Here is a 22,709-nt window from a genome sequence, read left to right as displayed (position 1 = left end):
AGAAAATTAAATTTCGTTTTGAAATTGCTCAGGTCCGTTTATTGAAAGTTTTGCAAATGCATTGAATAATAAATTGGCTACGAGAAACTACGCTATGCGTGAGTGATCTGTTTTGTTTTTGTTTTTCTTTTTTGTTATAATTGGCACTAATATTATAGTAAGTAATATTCTAATATCGTTTCCCTCGCTTTTTAGGCCGCCGTTATTGCATTCTCCACTGTGCGTATTTGTGATTGCAGCTCTTGAATATGCTGCTCAAACTTCTGAATATCTCCAGTGATCTGCTGCAAACTGATCAGGACATTCTTCAACTTCTCTCCATCGATCTGCACCTCCAGCTCTCGAATCTCCTTGCTGACATTGCCCGTATTCGTGACGCACTCGACCAGCTCGCTGCAATGCGCATGCAACTGGGCCAACAACTTGTAAGCCTTCTTCGCATGCAGATCGTGCTTGGCGCTCTGAAAGAGCAGATCATCCGTGTAGTTGAACTGCCGCTCCAGCTGCGCAACAACCACATTCAGCTGCTTCTGGAGCTGACGTGTATCATCCAACACTTTATCGATGTCGTCCCGCTGTTTGCGTATATTGCCAATAAATTCGTGTATGCGGCGCGTGTATTCCTTGCGTGGTGCCTGCTGCGTTTGCTGGGCGCTACGCACGCTCAGCTCGTTATGCTTCTGCGTCTTCGCCAGCAACTCTAGCTCCAGTTGCTCGATGCCCGTACGTACGTTTTGCACCTGCTGCGCTTCCTTGGCCGCCTTGAGCGTGTCGAGTGTGCTCAACAGCGGACTGCGATAATCCTGCCACTGTTGTGTCAACGTTTGTCGCTTGGCTTCCGTGGCACGTAGCAATGCCTCCAGCTTGGCCACATTTTCCTCGGGATCGGCCAGCACTAAACAGCTGCGTTCATGCAGCTTCAGCACTGCCTGTATGTTCTCCAGCTCGCCTGCAGCTGACGCTTCCCTGGCCTTGAGAGTCTCCAGGTGGGCGTTGAGTGTTTTGCGCTGAGCCAGCAACTTTTCCGCTTGAGCACGCAACTGTTGCACGTGGTCACCCAATTGTTGCACTGGCGTTTGTGCCTCTGAGTTTTCGGGCAGCTTCTCCGCAACCTGTAGCAGTGGGCTTGGAGGCACTTCCTCTTCCCGAACACTCAACACGTTCACAGCCGTCGGCACCCATTCGCCCCAACGCTCCAGATCGTTTTTGTGCAACACCGAGGCAATGAGATCATAGGAGCTGGCATCCACTTGTTGAAAGAGATTCGGTGCCAATTGCTCGAAATACTGTTGCACTTCTTTGCTGCGCTCGGCAAACTTAGCCCCAGGAATGTTCAGATTCAGATGTGGCTTAAATTCGATGCTCTGACAACTGCAGCCTTGCTTCTGACGATTGGCCACCGCACGACAGAATTGCGGCACCCAGGGTGCCTTCAATTGATCCGTCATCTTCTTGCGCACCTCTCGCTGCAATTGCTCGCGCGCATTAAGCGCATTTGCTTTGCCCGCACTATCTGCATTCTGTCGCTCCCGCGGCAAACGTTCAATGAGAAACATCAACAGACGTCGCAGCTCCACAGCGTTGGGATAGAGAAAGATTTGGTAGCCAATGTCGCCGCGGTAGCCGCTCTCCTTACATCGCTCGGCCAGCACTGTGGCCGCGCTGAAACGTTGTGCCATCGCGCCACCCGGCAAGGATCGCGGCAGCTCCGTCAGCGTTGGATTGATTTCCAGCAAGCAACTGGACACGGCTCGCACCACTTGCTCAGGCGTAAAGGTGGTCAGCTGATCCGTAGGCTCAATGCTGGCATCGATTTGCTGCAGCTGGTGCATGATTATTTTATCCACCTCGTCCATTATTATTATATTTATCTACTTTTATTTTGGCATTTTAATTATAAAAAAAAATTGGTCTTTCGTTCAGCGTGACCGCAAGCTGAGTATTGAAATACACCATGAATGTTTATTATGCGGTATTTTGCTCTCAAGCGATGGTCACACTGCGCTCACTTGGAATAGCTCGATAGCGTTCAGAAAGTTATCGACGTAGCGCGAAAATACCAAACTCAAATATAACAAAATGAAGTTGCACAATAAATCAGATTTAATACGCCATTATTATTATCTTCTAGTTGAAGTTGTAGTGACTTCAATGCCATACTTCTATACTTCAGAATCTATATTAAATCATAGTAACTACTATGCGCTCATTGAAGAAAATGAAAAGAAGAAAACTGGCAAATGATAAGTTTTACCACGTAATATTGGCGGACATAGAGAATATAAAGTACACTATTGAGAGACTGGACTGGACCATCGACACAATGGCTAGAGGAATTACGGTACTTTGCTATTTGCTCAATCCTGTACTCCATTGTCGGCCTTTTTGATAATGATATTCAACGCCAAATTGCCATCTTCCGAGAAGAGCTCCACCGTTGACTTGTTCAATACCAAAAAATCAGCATTGGTGTACGTAACGAAACTTTCCCGGATAGAGCGTGGCTTAGACTGCCATTTAAGTGTACGATTGTTGGCCTCCAACGAGATGAGATAATCAAAATCGGCTGCATCGCGCATAGTGCCGATCATGCGACAGGCGGCAAAATACTGCTGACAACCCTCGCCCAGTTGCACCTTCTCCAGCGAGAGCAGAAAATGCCGGCCATGACACGACTGTATCATGGTCCAGTCCAGTGCTCCCACTTGATTTACGTTCGTGGCCAAAAAGATAATATCGGTGCCCTCCATCGTGATCACATTCTGATGCGTGCTCACAAAATGCTTATACACATCCTTCAGCGCGCCCTGCCACACACATTTCTCATCCGGATACGGGCAAAAATACGGACGAAATTCGCAGTCCTCTTCATGGGATTTCTTATCTGCATAGGACAAACGCATGCGACAGCCATAGCAGGCATGCTTGCAGGGAAATATCAGCTTGGAGCCCACCTTCTCCATGGCCAGATTGCGTATGTTGGTCATGGGCACTCGACAGACGGGGCAGACGTTCAATTTGTTGCGACACTGCGAACAGATCAGATGACCACGCGAACACTGCATAATTGGAGGCATCATATAGCTGAAGCAGACGGGACATTCGAGCAGGGAGACCAAAAACTCTCGGGTTGCCGTCTCGGCGGGTTTATCGCAATCGATGCTGACGCCGCCGCTGCTGCTGCAACTGCCTTCCATTTGGTGGTGATCGAGTGACGTCTCCATCTCCTGACCGCTGTTCGTATCCTTGGGCAGCGTCAGAGCATTGGCCGTCGGTGGAGCATCCGCGTTGGGGCGCTGTCGACGTGGTTGCATTTGAGTTTTGCGATTGGGAATCTATATCTATTGAACTGGCAGCAAATTGGAAATTTTGTCAAAGTGCAATTAAAGCGAACCGAGAGGAAGGAATCTATAAAACAAAATGTGTTTAATCAAAAGTTGGAGTGTGCCTGTCAATTTTTCGTACGCTTGGCAATTTAGTTCTGTTAAAATAAAAACAAAAAAAAGGAAGAGAAAAAGACAATTGTATTTAGGCCTTCAAGGAAACTGAAATTTAAATTCGCCTGGTTTGCTGCAACAATTCGATGGGAATGGCGAAGCCTGCTTCCAAAAAAATAATCAACTGTCAACTAGATGTCAAGAGAAATGATTTTACTGCAAGACTTTTTGCTAATTTTTTTTTTACTAATCACGTTTATTTTTCATTTTCTGTAGTAGTTGTCATTTTGTGTGTTTGTTGTTGTTGTTGTTGTGTGTGTGTTTGTTTGTTGTTTAAACTAAACATATTGCAGTTAATTGTAAAAAAAACAACTGCTCAATTTACAATTTCCAATTGCAAACGTTTTAGTTTGTTGACAATGTTGAAAAACTTAGGCAGAAAACAAATAAAATCAACTGTTCGGGAGATCGGTCTAAACTAGTTAAATTTAAACATTAAATTGCTTTTTTTCTTTTTCTTGTTTGGTGTTCTTATTGTTGTTGCTTTTTTTGGGGATTTAAATCTTAGTATAAAGTGTGTGTTTGTTGGTGTCTTTTTAGGGGGGAGGATGTTTCATCGTATTATTGTTATAATTTCGAGTTGCGTTTTTACACGAGAAAAAAAAACTGTTACGTTTCGTTTGGCATGAACAAAAATTGTCGCAATTTGTAGCTTACAACTCTCGAGTTAATTATATAATTATCATTATATATCAATTAGTTTTTATTTTTGCATTATTCTTGTTAAGTCATGTTTTGTTGATTTTTTTGTTGTTTTGTTTTTTTTTTTGTTTGTCGTTAAAAGTGATGTTTACTTTTATAGCATTTACAATTTATTTCGTATAAAATAATTTACATTAACTAAACTATCTGCTCTCAGTTGTATAGATGTAAAGATGTAATAGATGTGTACGTGTATTGTGTGTGTGTGTGTGTGTATTTGTTTCGAGTGTGGTATGGATTGTGGATGGTGGGCAGCTCCGCTCCAAGTTTTATGCCCCCACGTCGACCGGCTTACAAACTAAATTAAACTAAAACCCACAAATACAAAAAAAAACACGCGGTAGAATAAATGTGTTTTTCTTTCCTCTCTTTTTTTGTTTAATTTTCTTAGTTTGCATTTCTCACTTATTTAAATGAAATATTCCTAGAACTACTAATAATAATAATTATTGCCAGTCCAAAAGGCAAGAGACTGACAATCAGACATACAGACAGACAATCTACCGATCTACACGCACACACATGCTCTATATACATTCCTATACAATTAAAGGAATATATATGTATATGTATATATAATTTGTATATGTGTGGTGTAAGAATCGTGTATCGAAAATCATCGAAAATCGTTTTAGAAACGATGCACATAATCATTTCAATCATTTTGTTGGATTTTGTGTGTTGGTGATGTGTGTTGATGCTGTGTGTATGTACCGGGTGTGTGTGTGTGTTGGTGTTTTAGACCAGAGATATGGTTACATTGATGCCCAGATTCCCATTGTCGGCAAAGAGTTGCGCAATCGATGTGTCAAACACCAGACAATCCGAATTGAGTATGGCCGAGGCAACGCCCTCGTGTATGGAACGCGGCATTGCCTCCCAGGTGAGACGACGACGATTCCCATTCAATTCCAGGCGATACACAAAATTCTCGGCCTCCTTGCGCGACCCGATCAGCTGAACGATGGCAAAGAACTGCTGATGGCCATCGTATTTCTCCTGTTTCTCCAGCACAAGCATGAAATGATGGCCAAAACACGACTGCATCATCACCCAATCGACGGCGCCGGGCAGATTGATGTCGGTGGCCAAGAACACAATATCCTCGCCCTGCAGCGTTGTAATGCTCTTGTGTGACATCATCAGATGCTGCATGACTAGATCCAACGGTCCTTGCCACTTGCACGAGGCACCCGGACATGGGCACAGATACGGCCGGCATTCGCAGGTCTCCTCGTGCTCCGTCTTCTCGGTGTAGACCAGCGAGGCGGTGCAGCCGTAGCCCGAATGTTTGCATGGGAATTTCACATTGGAGGCGACCTTCTCCATGGCCAGGTTGCGTATGTTGGCGAGGGGGCCGCGACATGTGGGGCAGCATGTGAGCTTGGAACGGCACGAGACGCATACCAAATGCCCGCTGGAGCATTGCAGTATCGGTGGCAGCACATAATCGAAACAAACGGGGCACTCGAATAGCGATGTTAGATCGGCAGACATGCCAGCATCACCGCCTCCTGCGGACGACAGTGATGAGCTGGATGAGGACGATGTGTTTGCCGATGATGTGTTACCAGCACTGGACGATCCCGTCGAGCTGCTCGTATTGGTCGCCACAACGGCGGTGGCGGCGGCTACAGCGGCGGCTGCTGTCGGTTCACGTCGCTTGGGATTGATTTTATTGGACATTGGACTTCTTGGTGCTATTTAACTATCCTCAGTGTGTGTGATTGTGATCCAGCCAGCTACTCTGCTACTCTGTCTCTCCTCCTGCGCCAGTGAATTGTGCCAAGTTCAAGTTAGGTTGTTATCGTGTGTCACTGCAAAATTAGACAAAGCGAAAAAACCCGTTAAGACATCAACAAATTCGTCATTTATTAGTCACTTAATGTTTACTCGATTCATGCAACTTTTTTACAATGAAATTCTATGTGACATGTATTGGAATGTTTGTAAATAATTTAAGATCACAGTTTGAGTTTGATTGACACTCAATCGATACAAAAAAGTTATTACAAATCGTAATGATAGCAAACAACTGAAAGACGTTCAATTAATCTTAACCGTCCTTCAATTTGTCTGCTCGACAATTGTCGTCAACTGTCACAAATATCCAATTGCATTCAATCATAATTATTACGACTAACATTAGCACGTCGTAGCGTATAGATTTGTAGTTTCTTTGTTAAACTTAATGTTAATGTTGCTATTGTTGTTGCTGTTGCTGAGTCATTTTGAAGGCCCGCCGCACTTCTTTCGCTTGACTTCGCTTTTGATTTGCCGTATGTCTGTGTTTGCGTTTGTGTTTTGTGATACCGAGACGAGTTTGAGGCGCGTTCACCTTACACGCGTGTAAAACCACGCAAATACTTCTTGAATGCCAGCCACTCTTATCAGAGTGATGAAAAATGCGACCATTAGGCTTCATTCCGTACCGCCCGCTATTCCAAATGCGACACATGAGCGTTATGATCTACGCACAGTGATTCAAATGCGTGTGTAAACTGGTTAAATAATTATCTAATCTGTTACACACCTACACCTCGCTTAACGGCCTCGACCTGAGCTGTAAAATTTGGCCACTAACCGAGAAGGCATTAAAGTGAAGCAATGGACTTTTTTTTAGTGTCTTCTATTTTATTATATTTGGTTTTATTTTGTTTGTATGGAAAGTATACAGTTATGCGAATTTCGATAACAAATGCAGTGTGGCTGCTAAGTGTAATTGAGGTACAGTGAACTGGTCGTTAACTGAGATACGATCTAGAAAACTCTACTTGCTCTGACTTTTAGGTAAAATGGCAATCTAGACTTCAGATTGGCAAAAGAATTTCATACTTCAATATTAATCTCTCAATAATCTCAAATTTTAAAATAAAATCGTGCTTAAAGATATTGTTAATTTCTTATCGTTCTGCATGCAAGACGATTTATACAAAAAATGGTTGATACTAATGTTACCTAAATCTAATCATTCAGTTGTTTGAATTCCTGGCTCCCCCTGAAAGCTAATTACCCGATTTTCTTGATGTGCTTATAAAAATGCGACTAAATTGCCTAGAAAACTATACCCAATTTTAACAATAAAACATATTTTTCAATATTTTGTGTTATATCTTAAGAATTTTTAGGTAAACTCTCTCTCTTTTTTAATGTGGTCAATCTAGTAATCAATTTAGAATTAACTTCCCTAAAACTTAATATAGAAAATTGGAGTTTTTGAAAAAATGAAATAAAATAAAAAGGCTTCCTTTCTCTCAACTTAATTTGAAGTTCTCTATTGTAACAAACATTGAATGAAATGAAATTATCTCATTCATTTCGAATGCATTTATTAAATTAGCAGCGACTCAGAATCACAGTGCAACGCTCCAAAATTTGTGGGAGTATGCGTGAGTGTGAGCGTGTGTGTGAGTGAGTATGGAGTATAAACAAATGCGACGCGAACTGCGTCAACAACAATATGGGCTTCGTTTGTGGCAGCAATGAGCACTGACTATGAGGGTGGCTAAGGGAGGGGTAGGGATGTTAGTTGGTTGGCTGTGGTAGCGGCACATAATTAACATTTGGCTCTGGGGGCTCGCTGCGTACCGTAAGAAAATTTCCATGCGGCAGAGCGGAGTAGAGAGCAGAGCAGTGTAAAGAGGGGAAGGGGAGAACGTCGTCGGCGGGGTAATTACTGCTGCACTAAAGCCATGAATGTAATTAAGTTTGTTACTTTTTTTTCAATGAGTTTGCAAAATCAAATAGAAAACGACGGAAAGCAGAGCGATATGTTAGAGCAACAACAACATCAACATCAACAATAATAATGCGAATTTATATATGTATGGGTGTGAATGTGTGTAAAAATAAACAGCTACAAAATAATCATAAACGTAAACTTACAAAGCTCGCTGTATGCGTGTTTATATGTGTGTGTGCGTCTCTCGCTGCCTCTGCGTGTGTATGTGTATGTTTGTGTGAGTTTGAGGCTTTTATCAGTCAGCCATCATGTGTATGTGTGCACACACACATGCATATATGCACATAAGTTTGTATGTATGAGGTGAGTGTATGTTTGTTTGTACGTTATGTATATCCTCTTTATGCACGTATGTTTGTATGTATGTGATTGTGTGTTGCTTAAATCAATGCAATTGCAAATTGCAATTGCAGGTGGCAGCACTTCAGGTTCGCACACGCACAAAGAGAAAAGTTGAAAATTGTTTTTCGTCGCACTTTTTTTTGTATTGTATTTGTATTGTATGTATTATATGTACAACATTCAGTTTCGGTTCGGTTCGATTCACCTTGCGCCAAACTCGAAATTCAGGCGTGCGCTAATTTCATTTTATATATTTTTCGTTTTCGTTTTTATCTAATTTTTCTTTTATACGCTCGCGCACACACTCATTGAATAATATGCTGATGGCTATATGTACATGTTTGCTGCTGCTTTTTTCTTGTTGTTGTTGTGGTCGTTGTTGTTGTAGCGTGAATATCATCTGTTTGGTTCGCCTTCGTCGTCCATCGGTTACATTTACATACGGGACGCAACTTAAAGTAGACAAACGACTGCGACTGCGAATGCTACGGCTAAGGGGCAGGGCAGGGCAGAGGGGAGCAGGCAGTGGCTTGCTTCTTTCTGCTGCTGCTCTGCGTGCAATGTAGCCGAAGAAGCTTGAAAATTTATTTCTAATATTGTTGTTCCTTTTATTTATTATTGCACAAAAACACTTGCACGATGTGCTCAGTCTATGTGGGCATTCTTATAAATTGCCAGGCACAACTATTTAACTATTTAGCACGTCACACTCGCGTATTTTTCTGGCTATTTTTAATTTTATCTTTTAATTTGCCTTGTACACAGCGTGACCGCAACTAGAGTTTCCAAAAATATACTACTTTCGTGGAAATACGATGTACGAGATGCAGTGTTTTCATGCCAAGCGCCCATTGAAAATACTGTAATTGGTCACACTACCAGCATTTAAGTGTTGTGCTACGTTTAAAGTTATTATTTTGTTGTTGCTATATTTGCAACGCTTGTAGTTTAAAAACAAAGCTAAAGTACATGAAAAACGTGAACTTATTATTAAATTTATATAATTGTATATATATGTAGATCAAACAACTGAATATTTACCTTCAAAGTTTTTTCAAAATTTCAGCCGCACAAATTATGAACAGCATACTGATTGCATTCATTATTTGTTTTTTGCGGTGTAACGACAACTCTGCAGTTTTAGACGCCGCGACAACCCTGTCGGGGGTGTAGCGATTAAATTTGTAACTAGCATAGAAAAAGAATTCAAAACGAAATTTGTTCTGTTTAATAAAACACAACAAATTTATCGGAGCGCCATGTGCGTTGCCAAAAGCGTTTAATCCCGTGTTAATCAACTGCTGTTTAAATTAAGCAAGCATAAAACCAAAAATCGATAACTCTCCACATCAATCATACGCCTCGTATCTGGAGCACACGACGGACCAACAACCCCCCATTAAAAGAAAAACGGGATAATAAAATAACAGTATATATAGAATTAATTCGACACAATGATGGCCAATTATTGGATACTATATTGTGCTGCACTCACTGTGCTCGCTACTCTCGCCCACTGTGCCCTCAATAATCCCTACGAGGAACTCGGTATAACGAGATCGGCAACGGTGCAAGAAGTGCGTCGAGCCTATAAACAATTGGCCAAAGAATGGCATCCCGATAAAAACAATCATCCGGACGCAGAAAGGCGTTTTGTGCAAATTAAAAAAAAGCCTACGAACTGCTCAACGATCAGGAGCGACGTAAAGTTTACGATCAACATGGAATCACAAGCGAGGATTCACATTATTTGCGACAAAAGCACGATTATAGCGGCTATAATCGTTTCGCTTTCGATCCAGTTGAGGAGTTCTTTGGCAAACAGTTTGGCTTCGATCAGGACATTAGTTTGTATCACAAATTGTCCGTTACCTCGAATTATTTCGAGCAAACAATCATACCAAAGAGCAAAACCAAATTGCATATTATCATGTTCTACAATGATTGGTGTTTTGGCTGTATGAGAATTGTGGCGGCCTTTAAGAAGTTAGTCGACACCTTTGAGCCGCTTGGTGTGCAATTTGCCACCATAAATGCGGCCCATGAGCCGGGCATCTTGAGGAAAACCGGTGCTGATGGCATTCCCAGAATGGTCCTGGTGATGAGTGGCCACAGTTATGTGTATCGTGAGAATGTATATACACAACAGAAACTGGCCGAGTTTATACGCAAGAAGATGCCCTTTAAGATCGGTCAGCGCATCAACGATGATAATCTGGAAGAGTTCCTAAAGGGCTGGACAGATAATCGTGTGCGTGCCTTGGTCCTAGAACCAAGAAGTTCCACGAGATTAAGGTATCTGATCGCTGCCTTTGGTTTTCACGATCGTGTCGCCTTTGGTTTCGTCGATCTGACGAATAAGAATACCAAATTAATCGCAGATCGTTTCAAAGTGAATCCAAAGCTGGATACACTGTTTCTCTTCAATGAGGATTCGTTGCGTGCGGTGGCCAGCATCTCCATGGCGGATATACCAACGCAAACGTTGGAGAACATTATCTCATCGAATCAATACTTGTCACTGCCGCGTCTCTCGTCGCAAGAGGTGCTCGAGGGCGTTTGTCCCGCTGAATGGAATCGTCCCCGCAAGCGTTTGTGTGTCGTTCTCATCACCGAGAACTCGCCGGACTATGATATAGCACGCGGTGCATTGCGACACATTGCGCTGGAAAGCGGTTACAGTGCGGAACGAGTGCGATTCGCCTATATGTACAAGGAGAAGCAGGCGGATTTCTTGAATGCCATTTCCAAAGGTTCCTTCGAGGATAATCTGCTGCGTCTCGTGGTCATTTGGCGACGCGATAGCACACAGATCAAATACGAATGGGTCGATGGCGCGAAGCTGGACATCAAGACCACAGATTATTTGAATAACTCTGCCATAAATACGACAAAACATGAGATTAATTTGACCATTCAACGTTTATTGAAAACGAATGAAGCTCTCACCTATGAGGCCTATGTGCAGAATCTATTGGATGAGCATGCTCAGGGCATACTAAGTAAATGGATAACACGTTTACTCTATCTAGTCGATTATCTATCCGATAACATTGAGGATGAGCATTTATTTGCCGCTCTATCGCTGCTGGGCACAATTGCCTTTATGTTTGCCATCGGCTATGTGATGATGTATTTTGTTCGCGCCGAGGAGGAAACCCTCAAGGCGCAAGGACAACTCAACGACGGGTTGTGCAATAATAAGCCCAGCAAGCAGGCGCCTGAATTGAAGCTCTATGAGCTGCGAGCCGAGAAGTACAATGGCCTGGTGCGTCTGCTGAAACCCGGTTGTCGCACGATTCTCTTGATTACAGATCTGCAGAGTCGGACGAAACTAATACCGCCATATCATCGAGCGGTTTGGCCGTATAGACGGACCAAAACGCTGCTGTTTGGCCACATGCTGATCGAGAAGGGTTTGTCGTGGTATTCGGAACTGTTACGCTTATCGTTATGCACAAATCAGAATCTACAGATTAATCCACGGAATTGTGTGGGCACCGTAATAGCATTAAATGGACATCGCAAGTATTTTTGCGTCTATCATGCCAAGCATCCGGAATGCGCTCGTGGCACAAAGCGTATGATTAAGATGACCAAACAGCTGCTGGATCGCAACGATGATCCAGAGATTGGCAATTTTCTGGGCGTGAATTATTCGGAGGAATCCGATGCTGAATCGAATGTGCTCTTCGAGGACAATCTGTTGGATGGTCTCAGCAATTGGCTGGATCGATTGTTCGAGGGCACCACACACAGATACTATATTAACTATTGGCCCGATTTTCCCACTAAGTAGACAAAGACAGCGCTCGCAGCCTAGATGAATAAACAACATAACAAATAACTAAAAAAAAAAGCAACCAGAACAAATAATTGAAAATGTAAATTATTTTGTCGTCCCCCTTCTTTGTAAATCGCATCTAGTCAAATAAATTATTATCTATTTATTGCAAGTTTTTCGTTAAAAATGATTTCGAATTCATTTCTCAATTCTTGTGCTTGCAGAACGAAAGGATTATACTCCACTAATCTTCTCTGCTCTTCAACTTTCAACTTTAAAATACGTAGCGTAGCTTGCCTTCCTCCTCTTGCCTATTCTCCAAAACTTGATGTGGACCAAAAGTCAAGGAAACTGCCAACAACATTTTGCATCGCTAAATCAATGATCAGCCATTATCAAAAAGAAAAGATTGCTAAATCAATCAAGCATCAATATCAGTATTTCGTTGATCAAATATCACCACAAGCTAAATCAATTTCATTAATTTATATTATCGATTTGTTTTTTTGTATTTGTTACCAAAGAATAAATGTAAGTTTAGTGCATTACACAATTAAATTGAAAAGTCCAGATTTCTTTTATTCATTTCTCTGTTTGTTTGGGTAATATCTTCGACATACCCACATATTCTAATAGTATTATTAGTAGTACTCCATTTGTAAGCTCATATCTAGTCTTAAGATGATATATAAACATATATAACTATAATTCCCCGCCCCTTTTTTCCCCCAGTATTTAAGCACAACTTTTAGTTGGGCCCCATCAGCGAGTGCAATCGAATCACGGCTCGATAATCATTGTGCGACAATTCCCCGCGTCTCGAACGATCCAAGACACGATGCAGTCGCTCCAGTGTCTCGGGATTCGCGGTTGTGCGGAACATTTCATCTAGGTAACGAAGCGATTCACGTGACCAGAATATGGAGGGCTTCGATGAGTCCGTATTGATGTTGTTGCGCGATGACGAATCACGTTCCATGCCAGCCAAAAGACGCACACACTCCGATTGCAGCGGCTGATGACGTTGCAAGTGCAATCCTCCAGTGGCAACTGCACGTTGTTGCATGTTGTTGCAAGGCAGCTGTGATTGCTGCTGACCAATTGGTCTGGCATATGGTTGCATTCGCTGCTTGGGTAAACGCAATTTGTTGTTGTTGCTGTTGTTAACGTTTGCGTGTTGCTGCTGCTGCTCCTCGTGCTGCCAAATGGGCGGCAATGGCAGCTGTCGTCGCTGCTGCTGTTGCTGGCGTGGCTTTGCTACACGATTATTATGCTGTTGTTGCGACTGCTGCTGCTGCTGATTGCTTGGAGCAGCCTCGTCGTGCCAGACTGGAGGAGGCGGCACCGCTGGCTGCTGGTGATCCGACCATTTGGCATTCAACAACGCACGCGGCTTGGCCACACGATTATTCTTAGGTGCAGCTGGCGGCGTTGCATCCTGTGTCCAAACAGGTGGCGGTGGCGGCGGCGAGGAGAGTCGACGCGGCGTAGCATTCGCTTTGCGTGGCGTTAAGCCCAACACAGCTGGCTCAATGTTCAACGACTTGAGTCGATTCTTAATGTCCAGCTTGGCGTAGTTCTGCAACAAAACTTCATAGTTATCATTGGGCTGCGCACTAAAGATTACGCTATAGTGTTCTTCGATCTCGTTGCGCATTGCCGGCGTAGCATTCTCATCGGGCGAACGTTCCAGCAGTCGCTTGAGTATGACCAACAATTGATCCAGATGCATGCTGCCATTGCCCAATCCCGCCTGACCAAACAGTATCATGTTGAGCAGACGTCGCTTGCGTTCGGCCAGCTTAAAGCCATTTTTGGTGTTCATCTCCTCCAGCTCCTTGATGCGTATGAAATGTGTTTTGGCATTGCCCAGATCGGTGTTTAAACTATTAATGCCGTCGCGGAGGAAACGTATGAGCACATCGATTCGTTTGGGTGGCTTTTGACGTTGGATATCGTTGCTGCGACGTTTAACCTCACGATTGCGATGCAACAGCATCAGCTGCAATTCCTCTTGATTCTTCTTGAGACCGTAAATGACCAGCACATAGCCATACTCTTTGAAATCCATACGCACACTCACATTGCACTTCTTGGCCGACGCTGTCAAGAACTGACAACCCTCCGGACTGAACAAATACTGCGTTTGATCCTGTGCCATCAATATCTTTGCCTCCGAAGGCACATCGGGTAAACTTTCAGCTTTTTCTGCTGCTGCATTCGAGGTGGATGTGGATGTCGCCTTGCTGGTCACACACATTGAGATGCCCTGCGAATAGCGATTGTTGCTCAAATTGACATTCTCCTCCTCGTTGTCATCCGCTGTTGAGCTCAACGGTATCATTTCGGGCAGATTCTCCATCGGCCCTGACTTGGGGGTTGCTGGTGTTGTATCCTCTACGATTTCCACATCACTCGGTGTTGTAGTCGTTGAGCTAGGTACTTCAAAGTGCTCTGAGAAACTGTAATTGGAGTCCGAGTCCAGATCGTGAGGCGTCACGCTGGGCTTACTAATTGCGGGCTTGCTGGAAGTTGTTGCTGTCGCTATTGTAGCTGTTGCGGTGGTCTTAGCTTCTGCTGGCTTGCTCTGAGTATCAATAACAAACTCCTGCTGCTGTGTCTCCTCCACAGGAGGTGTTACTTCAGTAACCGCATCTTCCTCCGGCTCAGGAAACTCGTCGATTATTACAGTCGCAGTTGAAGTTGCAGCTGAAGTCGAAGTCGAAGGCGAGGTCCTTGTCTTGTTGCCAAGTGCTGCTTGCACCAAAGGATTGGGCACATAGTCATTCGAATAACGCTGGAGTTGCTGCGATTGCTGCAACGTTGCCGTCTGCGTTTTCTTTTGCGGACGTGCAAGTCCCACAGCCTTCAGAAAGCGAGCATAGCAACTGTTCTTAGAGAACTCCGAACTCCAATTGAAATGAAATGGTGTCTCGATTGAAAAAAATGTGGAGGAATCACCCAGATAGCTCAGCGGTCCCCCGCGATCCTTGTAGACCTTCTGATGCGACATTATCGTGGTGGTGTAGTTGGTGTTGCGATACTCGCCCATCCGCTGACGACACTCCTCAAACAGATGACCACGTGCCGCACAATAACTGCAATGCTTCGTGCGATACTGAACTTTTGACTCCAGTGACACATTGGAGCGTGTCTACAATAGCAAAAGTCGTTTAATAAATGAAAGTAAAAGCTAATTTCATTGCACTTACCGTGGAGTGATAGCGACGCCACTTATCCGGGCACATGTCCGTGCTGTGGCCACGCATTTTACACAGCTGGCAAATCATCCGACTGAGAAATGAGCACTTGTTGCACTTCTGCACGTAGAGCGCTTGCTTCGCACCACACTGAAAGCATAGATAAGATGTAATTAATGATCAAATTAATAACAAAAGACAGCTACAATTAAATTTGCTTGCTATTAGATACTCGCTATCCATTTAAAGCAGCTTCTATAATGTTATTTTTATATTTTGAGTACTTGAGTGGTAACATTTTAATTTAAACAAAAACTATTCTGCTACTTTAGTCTTCGAATTCGAAATCTATTACAATACCATCATCAAAAATATCACATATAATGCATTTGATATTTGTTAATGATAATGCTCTAATTTTTTGCTACCACACAACTATTGAACAGCCGAACATACAAGCTACATTATATGGATTATTAATACTTATCAATAATAAACTAGAATACACTTTTTAATAGCTAACACAACTATATAAACTTAAGCTTCAACTTACGCCCAGACAAATGGCATTTGGACAGCGTGGCTCGGCGTGTCCGGTTGTGCCGCAGGTGTAGCAAGTGACGGGTTTCCGTGGACGCGGACACTTGGCACGCATGTGGCCCATTTCAAAGCAATTGGTGCACTTGAGATTGGAGCGTTTGCGCATAACTGGATAGCGATCTGCATTCGAAATTCGCCACTCGTGACGTTGTCCTGTAATTGACAATTAAAAGCAATTAATTAAAGTCAACTAGGAGTCAATAAATAGCACTTACCCGACATGGCTTTGAGCAGTTTGTTCATGTTGAACTGTTCACCGTTCCAGCTGTCATTGTAGAAGCGACACATTTCATCATTCCAGCCCACAAGATCACCGCCAGTCAACTCCTCTTTGAGCTCTGACATATTGTGCTCCAATTGCAGAACAGATTCCTCTTCTTTTTCCACCTGTTCCTCCTCTTCATCTAACACTGTCTCCAAGTCCTGAGTTTGCATTTCAACAGCAACTACATCGTCCTCATCCTCGTCTTCCGGTTGCGCCTCTGTGGTGCTCACCGTCGCTTGTTCATTGGCTTCCAGAATGCGCTTCGAGCGTTCTGTACTCGCATCGATCCGCTTGAATACTGTGCTCATATCTTCCGTAATGGCCTCATTTATTTCAGCCTCCTCCTCAGTGTTGGCATCGGAGCCTTCGCTCACCATCGCCACATCTTCGGTTGTGTCCACAGCCTGCATTTCCTTCTCTTGCTCCTGCTTCAGCAAACGCTCCGCAATCTGTCGCGCCGTTGGCAACGCTTCATCCTCAGCACCGCTGTCCGAACTGCCTTCGATGGGCGCTAGCTTCCTGGGCTCTGTGTTGACCGCACTCTCCGAGCAACGTCGCTGACTAATGCGTCGTATCTTACGCTTGCAGCGCTCCACAGCCATCCCACGAGCTATGCCCGGCACTCCGGTGGCCTCCACATCATCATTCTCGCTGTCCGTCTCATCGGCATCGAGCTCATTGTTTGGATCGGATTGTGTGTCTTTGGTGCTCGAGGCACGACGTTTGCGCAGTCGCTTGGTCTTTACCACATTATCCTCGATCACAGCCTCCACATCGCTGGAATTCGAGTCGGTGTCCACGCTGCGTATAATCGTTGGTGTCGCCTTCTGTTTGGCCTTGCAATAAATGCCACTCTCGGTGAGATCTGATTCACTCTCGTAGACATCGAGAGCGCGAAATTGTTGCTCATCCACACGAAAGTTTTGCTTAATCTCCTCCAGCTTAGAGGGCGGCACAAATTCGTATTCAGATGAGTTGTCTAACGTCTCTTCCGTATCCTTAGTTTGACTGTCCGGCTCGGCAGCATTACGGATTGCATTCTCAGTCAATACCAGCAAATCCTCATCGGTGGCACGTGCATGATCCGCCAACAGGCGACTCGTGTCTTTTTGTACAATAAAATCATCACTTGATAGCACAGAATTGCAGGGCGAAGTCAACGCTGAAGATAAAGCTGCCGGTTCCACAGCACAATTGATGCCCAGCTTAACGTCGGCAGCATCCATGGCATTTTCCTCTAGATAAGGTTGCGTGAACTGCTCTTTCGCCTCCTCGCCGTCATCGTTCTGCTCATCCTCGCTGGCATCCACATCAATGATTGGTACTGGCGGCAACGGCACAATGACAACATCGTCTCCATTTGACGATGTTTCGCTATCCACCAGATCAATCATCTCCACGGGCTGATCGTTGGTTTGTTTGAGCTTCTTATTGGTGGCACGCGCCTGTTTTGATTTCTGTCGCTTTTGTTCTAGTTTCTGAAGCTGCTCCAACTTGCGATTTGCCTTGCCAAAAGGCGCCACAGCACGCTGTGCCGGCTCCCGCTTTGTTTTTGGCCAATTTGGAGGAATGGCGACCAAAAGACGCTGATCAAAACGCTCAGGCTCATCATCATTTGTTGCTTTTGAGGTTGTTTGTGGTTTCGGTGGTTTCTGTTGTCGCTGCTGCTGATGTTGTTGTTGCTGCTGTTGGTATTGTTGTTGCTGCTGATGTTGTCGCTGCTCTTGCTGACTTTGTTGCTGTAGTTGCAGTTGAAGCTGTTGACGTTGCTGCTTTTTAGTCGCCTGTTGCAGTTGCTTGCGTTTCAATTGCTGCTGATTCTGCAGCAACTGTTGCACATTGTTAAGTGGCTTTGGATGGTTCTTCTTGGCGTTGTTGACCTTGTTGGCCTTTTGCGAGGTATTTACTGTGGTTGCTGGTGGCGGCGGCAACATGCGCTTTGGCTGCGCCGTCGTCTTTGGTTCATCTACAAGCAAAACCATGGAATTAATATAACTTTATTAACTTTCAATAACTAGTATCCAGATGGATTGAGCAAATGCTTTATGTTTTCGTTGGATATATCAACACTTTTGGGTTTATTCAAACTATAGCCCAGTGCAACCAAACCATCGAGCTGTGCCTTATCAATAGCGTACAGCACCGAGGCATCACATTGCAAATCAGCACGATTGGGCCAAAGTAAGACGGACACCGCATTGCGAAATTCGTTGACTGCTTGATCGATTTGCTGATGGAATAAATGCAAATCTTCCACCATTGCCAGATCATGTGGCATATCATTTGGAATCGTGATGCGTTGCTGCAACGCTGTCTCCAGTTGTTGCACCAGTCGCATCAAGACAAAGCGTCTATAACGTTCCTCATACAATTTACGTGGTCGCATGATGCAATGCGTATTTCGATTAAAGAATGCTTCGATTGTGATCACCTGAACCGAGGTTAGCAATTTTAACATCATCACGAGCACAATGCAGGCTAATGTGTAGGCCAGCAAATGCTGGGATATTTCATCTATCCAGTAGAGCAGATCATGGCGATAATAGACATAATAATAGTCCAAGAACATCACAAGGCCTAGCACTTTAAGAGTCAGCCATATAATAAAACAATGATTAATTTCGCATAATTTTTGGTAAATAGCGTGTAGCATCCAATGTTGCGTCATGGTGCCAAAAATCAGAATTCGGTTTGAAATTTGGAATGTCAACAATAATTTGGGATATTTTTTAAAACTGAGTCGATAAGTAAAAACAAGTGAGATTTATATTCTGCACACTGAAAATTGTTTGGACTAGCTCACTAACTGATTTACAGCAAGTTATGCTTGTTAAAAGACACAAGAGTGAATTATTTCTGTATGTGTGCTTACAAAGACTCAAACCAGTTGCAGTGCTCATTTAAACATTTGCACAAAATGCACGTGAGTTGATTACACACGCTATATATTATACTATACTGACCTTCACTTGGCGGCAGTTCGCTTGTCTTTGGTGATTTGGTAGATTCGCCAATTATTGCATTGTTTTCGCCTTTGTTGTCTATCCAATAACGTGGTTTGCCAATTGTTGTTGTTGCATTGTTGATAACACGCTTTCCACTAACAAAGCGATGGTGCTGCTGTTGTTGTTGCAAAGGTGGTGGCATCGACCGCGCATCCACATCCACAGCCTTGACATGTTGCTCCTCACTTGTTGCATCACTATAATGTATTGAAGCGTATAGTATTGACTCCAGCTCATTCAGTCTGTCGTTGTCCATTTCTTCAAGCTAAAAAAAAAAATACACATTTAGCAGCTGCGAAGTTCAAAAAATGTGATACGACTGCTATGACGTCTGACGTTGCTTACATCGCTCATCGTGCCAGTCCTTGTTGTATTTTCTTATCGCTGTTATTCTTTTGGACATTAAAAAGCGCAGTGTTTTTGTTATTTCTTGCAAATTCGTTTTTTTTAATTTTTACACAAAACCACGTTTTGGCTAGAGATGAACAGCTGAATGTTCTAACATCTATCGTTTGCTCCATACATCGATAACACAAGGTTATCTATTAAAGCTGGCAACACTAGGCACTACTAACAATCGATACGCAATCGATTTTTGAATAGCAACCCTAAAACGCTACATAGGCCGGGCCACGTACAAGAAGAAAATAATATAAAACTCAATTAAACCAAGAACCAATAAATAATAAAGCCGAATGTAAGTAAAAACAATACTTAAGTTAACACAATCATTTACACCTGTTTGTACACAGCATGGAGGCTATGCAACGTTACGTTTCGCCGGTCAATCCAGCCGTTTTTCCCCACCTCGCCTCTGTGCTGCTCATCATTGGAACGTTCTTCACCGCCTGGTTCTTCGTTTTTGTGGTGTCGCGAAAGAACACAAAGGAGAGCACACTGATCAAAGAGTTGTTGATTAGTCTGTGCGCCGCTATATTCCTCGGCTTTGGCGTTGTGTTTCTTCTACTCACAGTTGGCATTTATGTATGAACAACAACATTCCCCTCTAAATGTATTTGGCAATAAACATAATAGATTCTATATTTGTAAGCGTGGTGTGAACATACGTTGGGTTTTTATTCATTATACACATAATACAATTATAATTTCAAAGATTCAATTTTGTAGCTTAAAAACAAATAGCAGATATTGTTATTATTATGTGTGCGGTTTGATTATTAGTTGCACTTTAAAACTGCAAACTGCGCATTCTATATTTGTAAAAAAAATCATAACTAGCAACAGAGATGGGGAAAATAATCGGTATCTGTATCTTTTACTAGTCCAGCTGGAAAAGTATCTCGGTTTCTTCTTTACTAGCCAGCGAGTCCAGCTTTTTGCCTACACTTCTGCATTGTAGCACGCAAGATAAACTGCTTCCTGGACAGCGTACGCACATGCTTCAAGAACGTCTCCAGATCGATGACACTTCCACGCAGTCCCTCGCCCAAATAGTAGATTGCATCCTCGGTGGCGGCCTCATCAGCATAGGCATTCAGTAATCTAAAAGCATACACCATTAGCTTTTACAGTAAAATACATGTATTCGTAACCTACTGTTTGTATAGCGGAGCAGTTGTAGTCACCGCTTCGTCCGGATCAATTGCCTCGGCATTCTCAAGCGTCTCTAAGTTTTTCTTTAGTTCCTCCTCCTTGTCACGCAGCACGCTTATGTTTTTCTGCAAGTCGGTTTGCTCCCGCTCCAAACGCGAAACGATGCCGTCAATCTTGGCACTGCCCTCGACTAATTCTTGCTTGGTGCGATTCAATGTTTCAATCTCAGCCTGATATTGGTTAACTTTCTCTTGGATACGACGCCTCAGTTTGTCCTCTACTGCGCTAATAAGTGATGCTTTAATGTGCTCCTCCGTGATGGTGCCCGTTGAATTGGCATTGGTATTCCCAGATGGGTTCTAAAGAGAAAAACATATAAATTATTCCGTTTTAAGCAAATTCTTTGAATTCTGTGCTTACATAGCCAGCGTTGCCTGGATAACCGCCGGGTTGTGGATAATTCATGTAGGGCGGATAGCCAGTTGAGCCTCCTCCCGGGGCCGCTCCACTTGGTGGATATGGTCCGAAATTGCCACCTGTGGGATATGGTGGGAAATTGCCACCACCAGCAGCTGCATTCGGATAAGGCAGATACGAATTGCTGGGACCTTGTCCACCACCAGGCTGTGGCATATAAGCTGAGGATAAAAACACAATGATTACAAAGAATCTTAATGAAATCTGTTAGTCACTCACAGTTCGTTGGATATGGAGCAGCGACCTGTTCCTTAGGCTTTGAGTATACAGGCGGATGATCGCCAAATGTCACTATCATCACTTGGATCAGCGAAAGCAGATCGGAACGGTGCGGCTGCCAATCATGCAGATAAGGCAGATAAACCTTGCCATTGTGATCCACATACATGGAGACCTTAATCTGCATGGTGGGCGTCGGTCTCACAAAGCACATGGGCGCATTTTGCGGATGTGTATCCATCAGCCATATACATATGGGAATGTAATAGGTGTTATCTGTCGAAAGGTCAATAAAAGTCAAGTTAATTGCCATAGTAATTGATCTGAATACGTATACATACTTTTATAAACCACTGGTATGGTACCCTGCAGTTGAAACAAGTCTTTGGAGCTGCCATCGTTAAAAACTGCGAAAAGTTGTTGTTTATTATTATAACGTTTTACGCAAACTTTGCAAAACCACTTGAATCAAACCCCACCCTCTTTGCTATACTTACCAAACTTTTGCAGATCGTACGTTAAACTGCGGTAGGTAGTAATAACATCGACAACGTCTTTCCTCGTAGCGGCCACATTTTTATACTATAAAGTGAAAATGATTAATTAATAATTTGCGTGTTGCGTTTCGTCATTTGAGCGATTTGTATTGGGTTACAAAAAGAACACTTGGTAATTATGACTCATCGCACCTTTGAAAGATATTTATTGATTTCCGCCTCTTCTACTGCAGGCATATTCTAGTTTGTTAATATGTTTTATCGAATTTTGACCCGACAACTGCTATTAAAGTGCAATTTGTTGTAACAAAAATTTCTTTATTTCGCAAAAGGAAAACAAAGTCGTCAAAGTGCCAGCGTGACTGTAGATTGCATATTCAAATATACCTTATTTCACTGAAAAATATACTAAAAATAACAGTTTTGCGGTTTATATTGAAACAATACAAAAACGATAATATAAATAGAAGACAGTTTTAAATATAATTTATATTTATAGTACTACATTTCCTAATACAGTTGATAAACAAGAATTTTACTGAAAAACACGAAATGGGCTGGCATCTGTGTCTTACAGTTTGAGAGGTAATGCTTGGCTTACAATTCGCAATAAACGCTTTCCTGGCTACAATAAAAATATACATACTTCCACACCAATCCTAATTACCTTTTATTTAAAATACAATATAATTGTGTAGGGCAAATATAGAACTTTCCAAGCCGAGTACAAAAAAACGTATATATCGCAGTTTCGCGATAACTTTGCATATATCGATAATCATTACGATGAAGTCACATTTGAATAACAGTTTGTTAAAAAAAGTC

The 22,709-nt window shown here is 43.1% G+C and overlaps 8 protein-coding genes across 10 annotated transcripts; 2 read left to right on the top strand and 6 right to left on the bottom strand.

The window, feature by feature from the left end:
* Window positions 1-11: 11 nt before the first annotated feature.
* On the bottom strand, window positions 12-1,944 carry LOC133843772 (coiled-coil domain-containing protein 22 homolog). The gene has a single exon (XM_062277458.1). It carries the CDS (start codon window positions 1,854-1,856, stop codon window positions 192-194), a length of 1,665 nt encoding a protein of 554 aa, XP_062133442.1. The 5' UTR covers window positions 1,857-1,944; the 3' UTR covers window positions 12-191.
* Window positions 1,945-2,233: 289 nt separating this feature from the next.
* Window positions 2,234-3,520, bottom strand: LOC133843774 (probable E3 ubiquitin-protein ligase sinah). The gene has a single exon (XM_062277460.1). It carries the CDS (start codon window positions 3,312-3,314, stop codon window positions 2,358-2,360), a length of 957 nt encoding a protein of 318 aa, XP_062133444.1. The 5' UTR covers window positions 3,315-3,520; the 3' UTR covers window positions 2,234-2,357.
* A 677-nt stretch (window positions 3,521-4,197) lies between these two features.
* LOC133843775 (E3 ubiquitin-protein ligase sina) lies at window positions 4,198-9,075 on the bottom strand. Of its 3 annotated transcripts, XM_062277463.1 has the most exons (3): window positions 8,085-9,075; window positions 5,771-6,016; window positions 4,198-5,713 (listed from the first exon to the last, which is right to left on the bottom strand). In XM_062277463.1, the coding sequence occupies exons 2-3, from the start codon at window positions 5,883-5,885 to the stop codon at window positions 4,938-4,940; spliced, it is 891 nt and encodes a 296-aa protein (XP_062133447.1). In that variant the 5' UTR covers window positions 5,886-6,016; window positions 8,085-9,075; the 3' UTR covers window positions 4,198-4,937. The 3 variants fall into 3 exon arrangements, with proteins under 3 accessions (XP_062133447.1, XP_062133445.1, XP_062133446.1); XM_062277461.1 differs by having other exon boundaries at window positions 4,198-6,016; window positions 8,085-9,073; XM_062277462.1 differs by having other exon boundaries at window positions 4,198-6,016; window positions 8,489-9,073.
* A 338-nt stretch (window positions 9,076-9,413) lies between these two features.
* LOC133843771 (dnaJ homolog subfamily C member 16) lies at window positions 9,414-12,254 on the top strand. Its single transcript, XM_062277457.1, is given in 2 exon segments — window positions 9,414-9,947; window positions 9,950-12,254. Coding segments are annotated over 2 exon segments (2,343 nt in total). The 5' UTR covers window positions 9,414-9,737; the 3' UTR covers window positions 12,083-12,254.
* A 366-nt stretch (window positions 12,255-12,620) lies between these two features.
* Window positions 12,621-19,622, bottom strand: LOC133843770 (uncharacterized). The gene is made up of 6 exons (XM_062277456.1): window positions 19,483-19,622; window positions 19,096-19,402; window positions 16,083-18,098; window positions 15,821-16,020; window positions 15,280-15,417; window positions 12,621-15,221 (listed from the first exon to the last, which is right to left on the bottom strand). The coding sequence occupies exons 1-6, from the start codon at window positions 19,489-19,491 to the stop codon at window positions 12,816-12,818; spliced, it is 5,076 nt and encodes a 1,691-aa protein (XP_062133440.1). The 5' UTR covers window positions 19,492-19,622; the 3' UTR covers window positions 12,621-12,815.
* Window positions 18,097-18,905, bottom strand: LOC133843777 (uncharacterized). The gene has a single exon (XM_062277464.1). The coding sequence runs from the start codon at window positions 18,798-18,800 to the stop codon at window positions 18,147-18,149; it is 654 nt and encodes a 217-aa protein (XP_062133448.1). The 5' UTR covers window positions 18,801-18,905; the 3' UTR covers window positions 18,097-18,146.
* A 75-nt stretch (window positions 19,623-19,697) lies between the features above and the next one.
* LOC133843778 (transmembrane protein 258) lies at window positions 19,698-20,199 on the top strand. The gene is made up of 2 exons (XM_062277466.1): window positions 19,698-19,834; window positions 19,890-20,199. The coding sequence occupies exon 2, from the start codon at window positions 19,891-19,893 to the stop codon at window positions 20,125-20,127; it is 237 nt and encodes a 78-aa protein (XP_062133450.1). The 5' UTR covers window positions 19,698-19,834; window position 19,890; the 3' UTR covers window positions 20,128-20,199.
* LOC133843773 (tumor susceptibility gene 101 protein) lies at window positions 20,196-22,247 on the bottom strand. Its single transcript, XM_062277459.1, has 7 exons — window positions 22,077-22,247; window positions 21,885-21,969; window positions 21,729-21,794; window positions 21,388-21,663; window positions 21,112-21,329; window positions 20,695-21,050; window positions 20,196-20,640 (listed from the first exon to the last, which is right to left on the bottom strand). The coding sequence occupies exons 1-7, from the start codon at window positions 22,119-22,121 to the stop codon at window positions 20,454-20,456; spliced, it is 1,233 nt and encodes a 410-aa protein (XP_062133443.1). The 5' UTR covers window positions 22,122-22,247; the 3' UTR covers window positions 20,196-20,453.
* Window positions 22,248-22,709: the final 462 nt, after the last annotated feature.

This window comes from Drosophila sulfurigaster, chromosome 3 (genome assembly GCF_023558435.1).
Source record: "Drosophila sulfurigaster albostrigata strain 15112-1811.04 chromosome 3, ASM2355843v2, whole genome shotgun sequence".
NCBI classification, from domain to species: domain Eukaryota; kingdom Metazoa; phylum Arthropoda; class Insecta; order Diptera; family Drosophilidae; genus Drosophila; species Drosophila sulfurigaster.
This window is presented reverse-complemented; position numbering and strand designations above follow the sequence as displayed.

Coding starts and splice junctions, on each gene's coding strand:
- LOC133843773 (XM_062277459.1), bottom strand. CDS start 22,121: ATGCCTGCAGTAGAAGAGGCGGAAATCAATAAATATCTTTCAAAG. Junction 21,970..22,076: donor TCAATAAATATCTTTCAAAG/GTGCGATGAGTC, acceptor TTCACTTTATAG/TATAAAAATGTGGCCGCTAC. Junction 21,664..21,728: donor CATACCAGTGGTTTATAAAA/GTATGTATACGT, acceptor ACCTTTCGACAG/ATAACACCTATTACATTCCC.
- LOC133843774 (XM_062277460.1), bottom strand. CDS start 3,314: ATGCAACCACGTCGACAGCGCCCCAACGCGGATGCTCCACCGACGGCC.
- LOC133843770 (XM_062277456.1), bottom strand. Junction 16,021..16,082: donor ACTGCTCAAAGCCATGTCGG/GTAAGTGCTATT, acceptor TGTCAATTACAG/GACAACGTCACGAGTGGCGA. Junction 15,222..15,279: donor GGCGTCGCTATCACTCCACG/GTAAGTGCAATG, acceptor TTGCTATTGTAG/ACACGCTCCAATGTGTCACT.
- LOC133843772 (XM_062277458.1), bottom strand. CDS start 1,856: ATGGACGAGGTGGATAAAATAATCATGCACCAGCTGCAGCAAATCGAT.
- LOC133843777 (XM_062277464.1), bottom strand. CDS start 18,800: ATGACGCAACATTGGATGCTACACGCTATTTACCAAAAATTATGCGAA.
- LOC133843775 (XM_062277461.1), bottom strand. CDS start 5,885: ATGTCCAATAAAATCAATCCCAAGCGACGTGAACCGACAGCAGCCGCC.
- LOC133843778 (XM_062277466.1), top strand. CDS start 19,891: ATGGAGGCTATGCAACGTTACGTTTCGCCGGTCAATCCAGCCGTTTTT.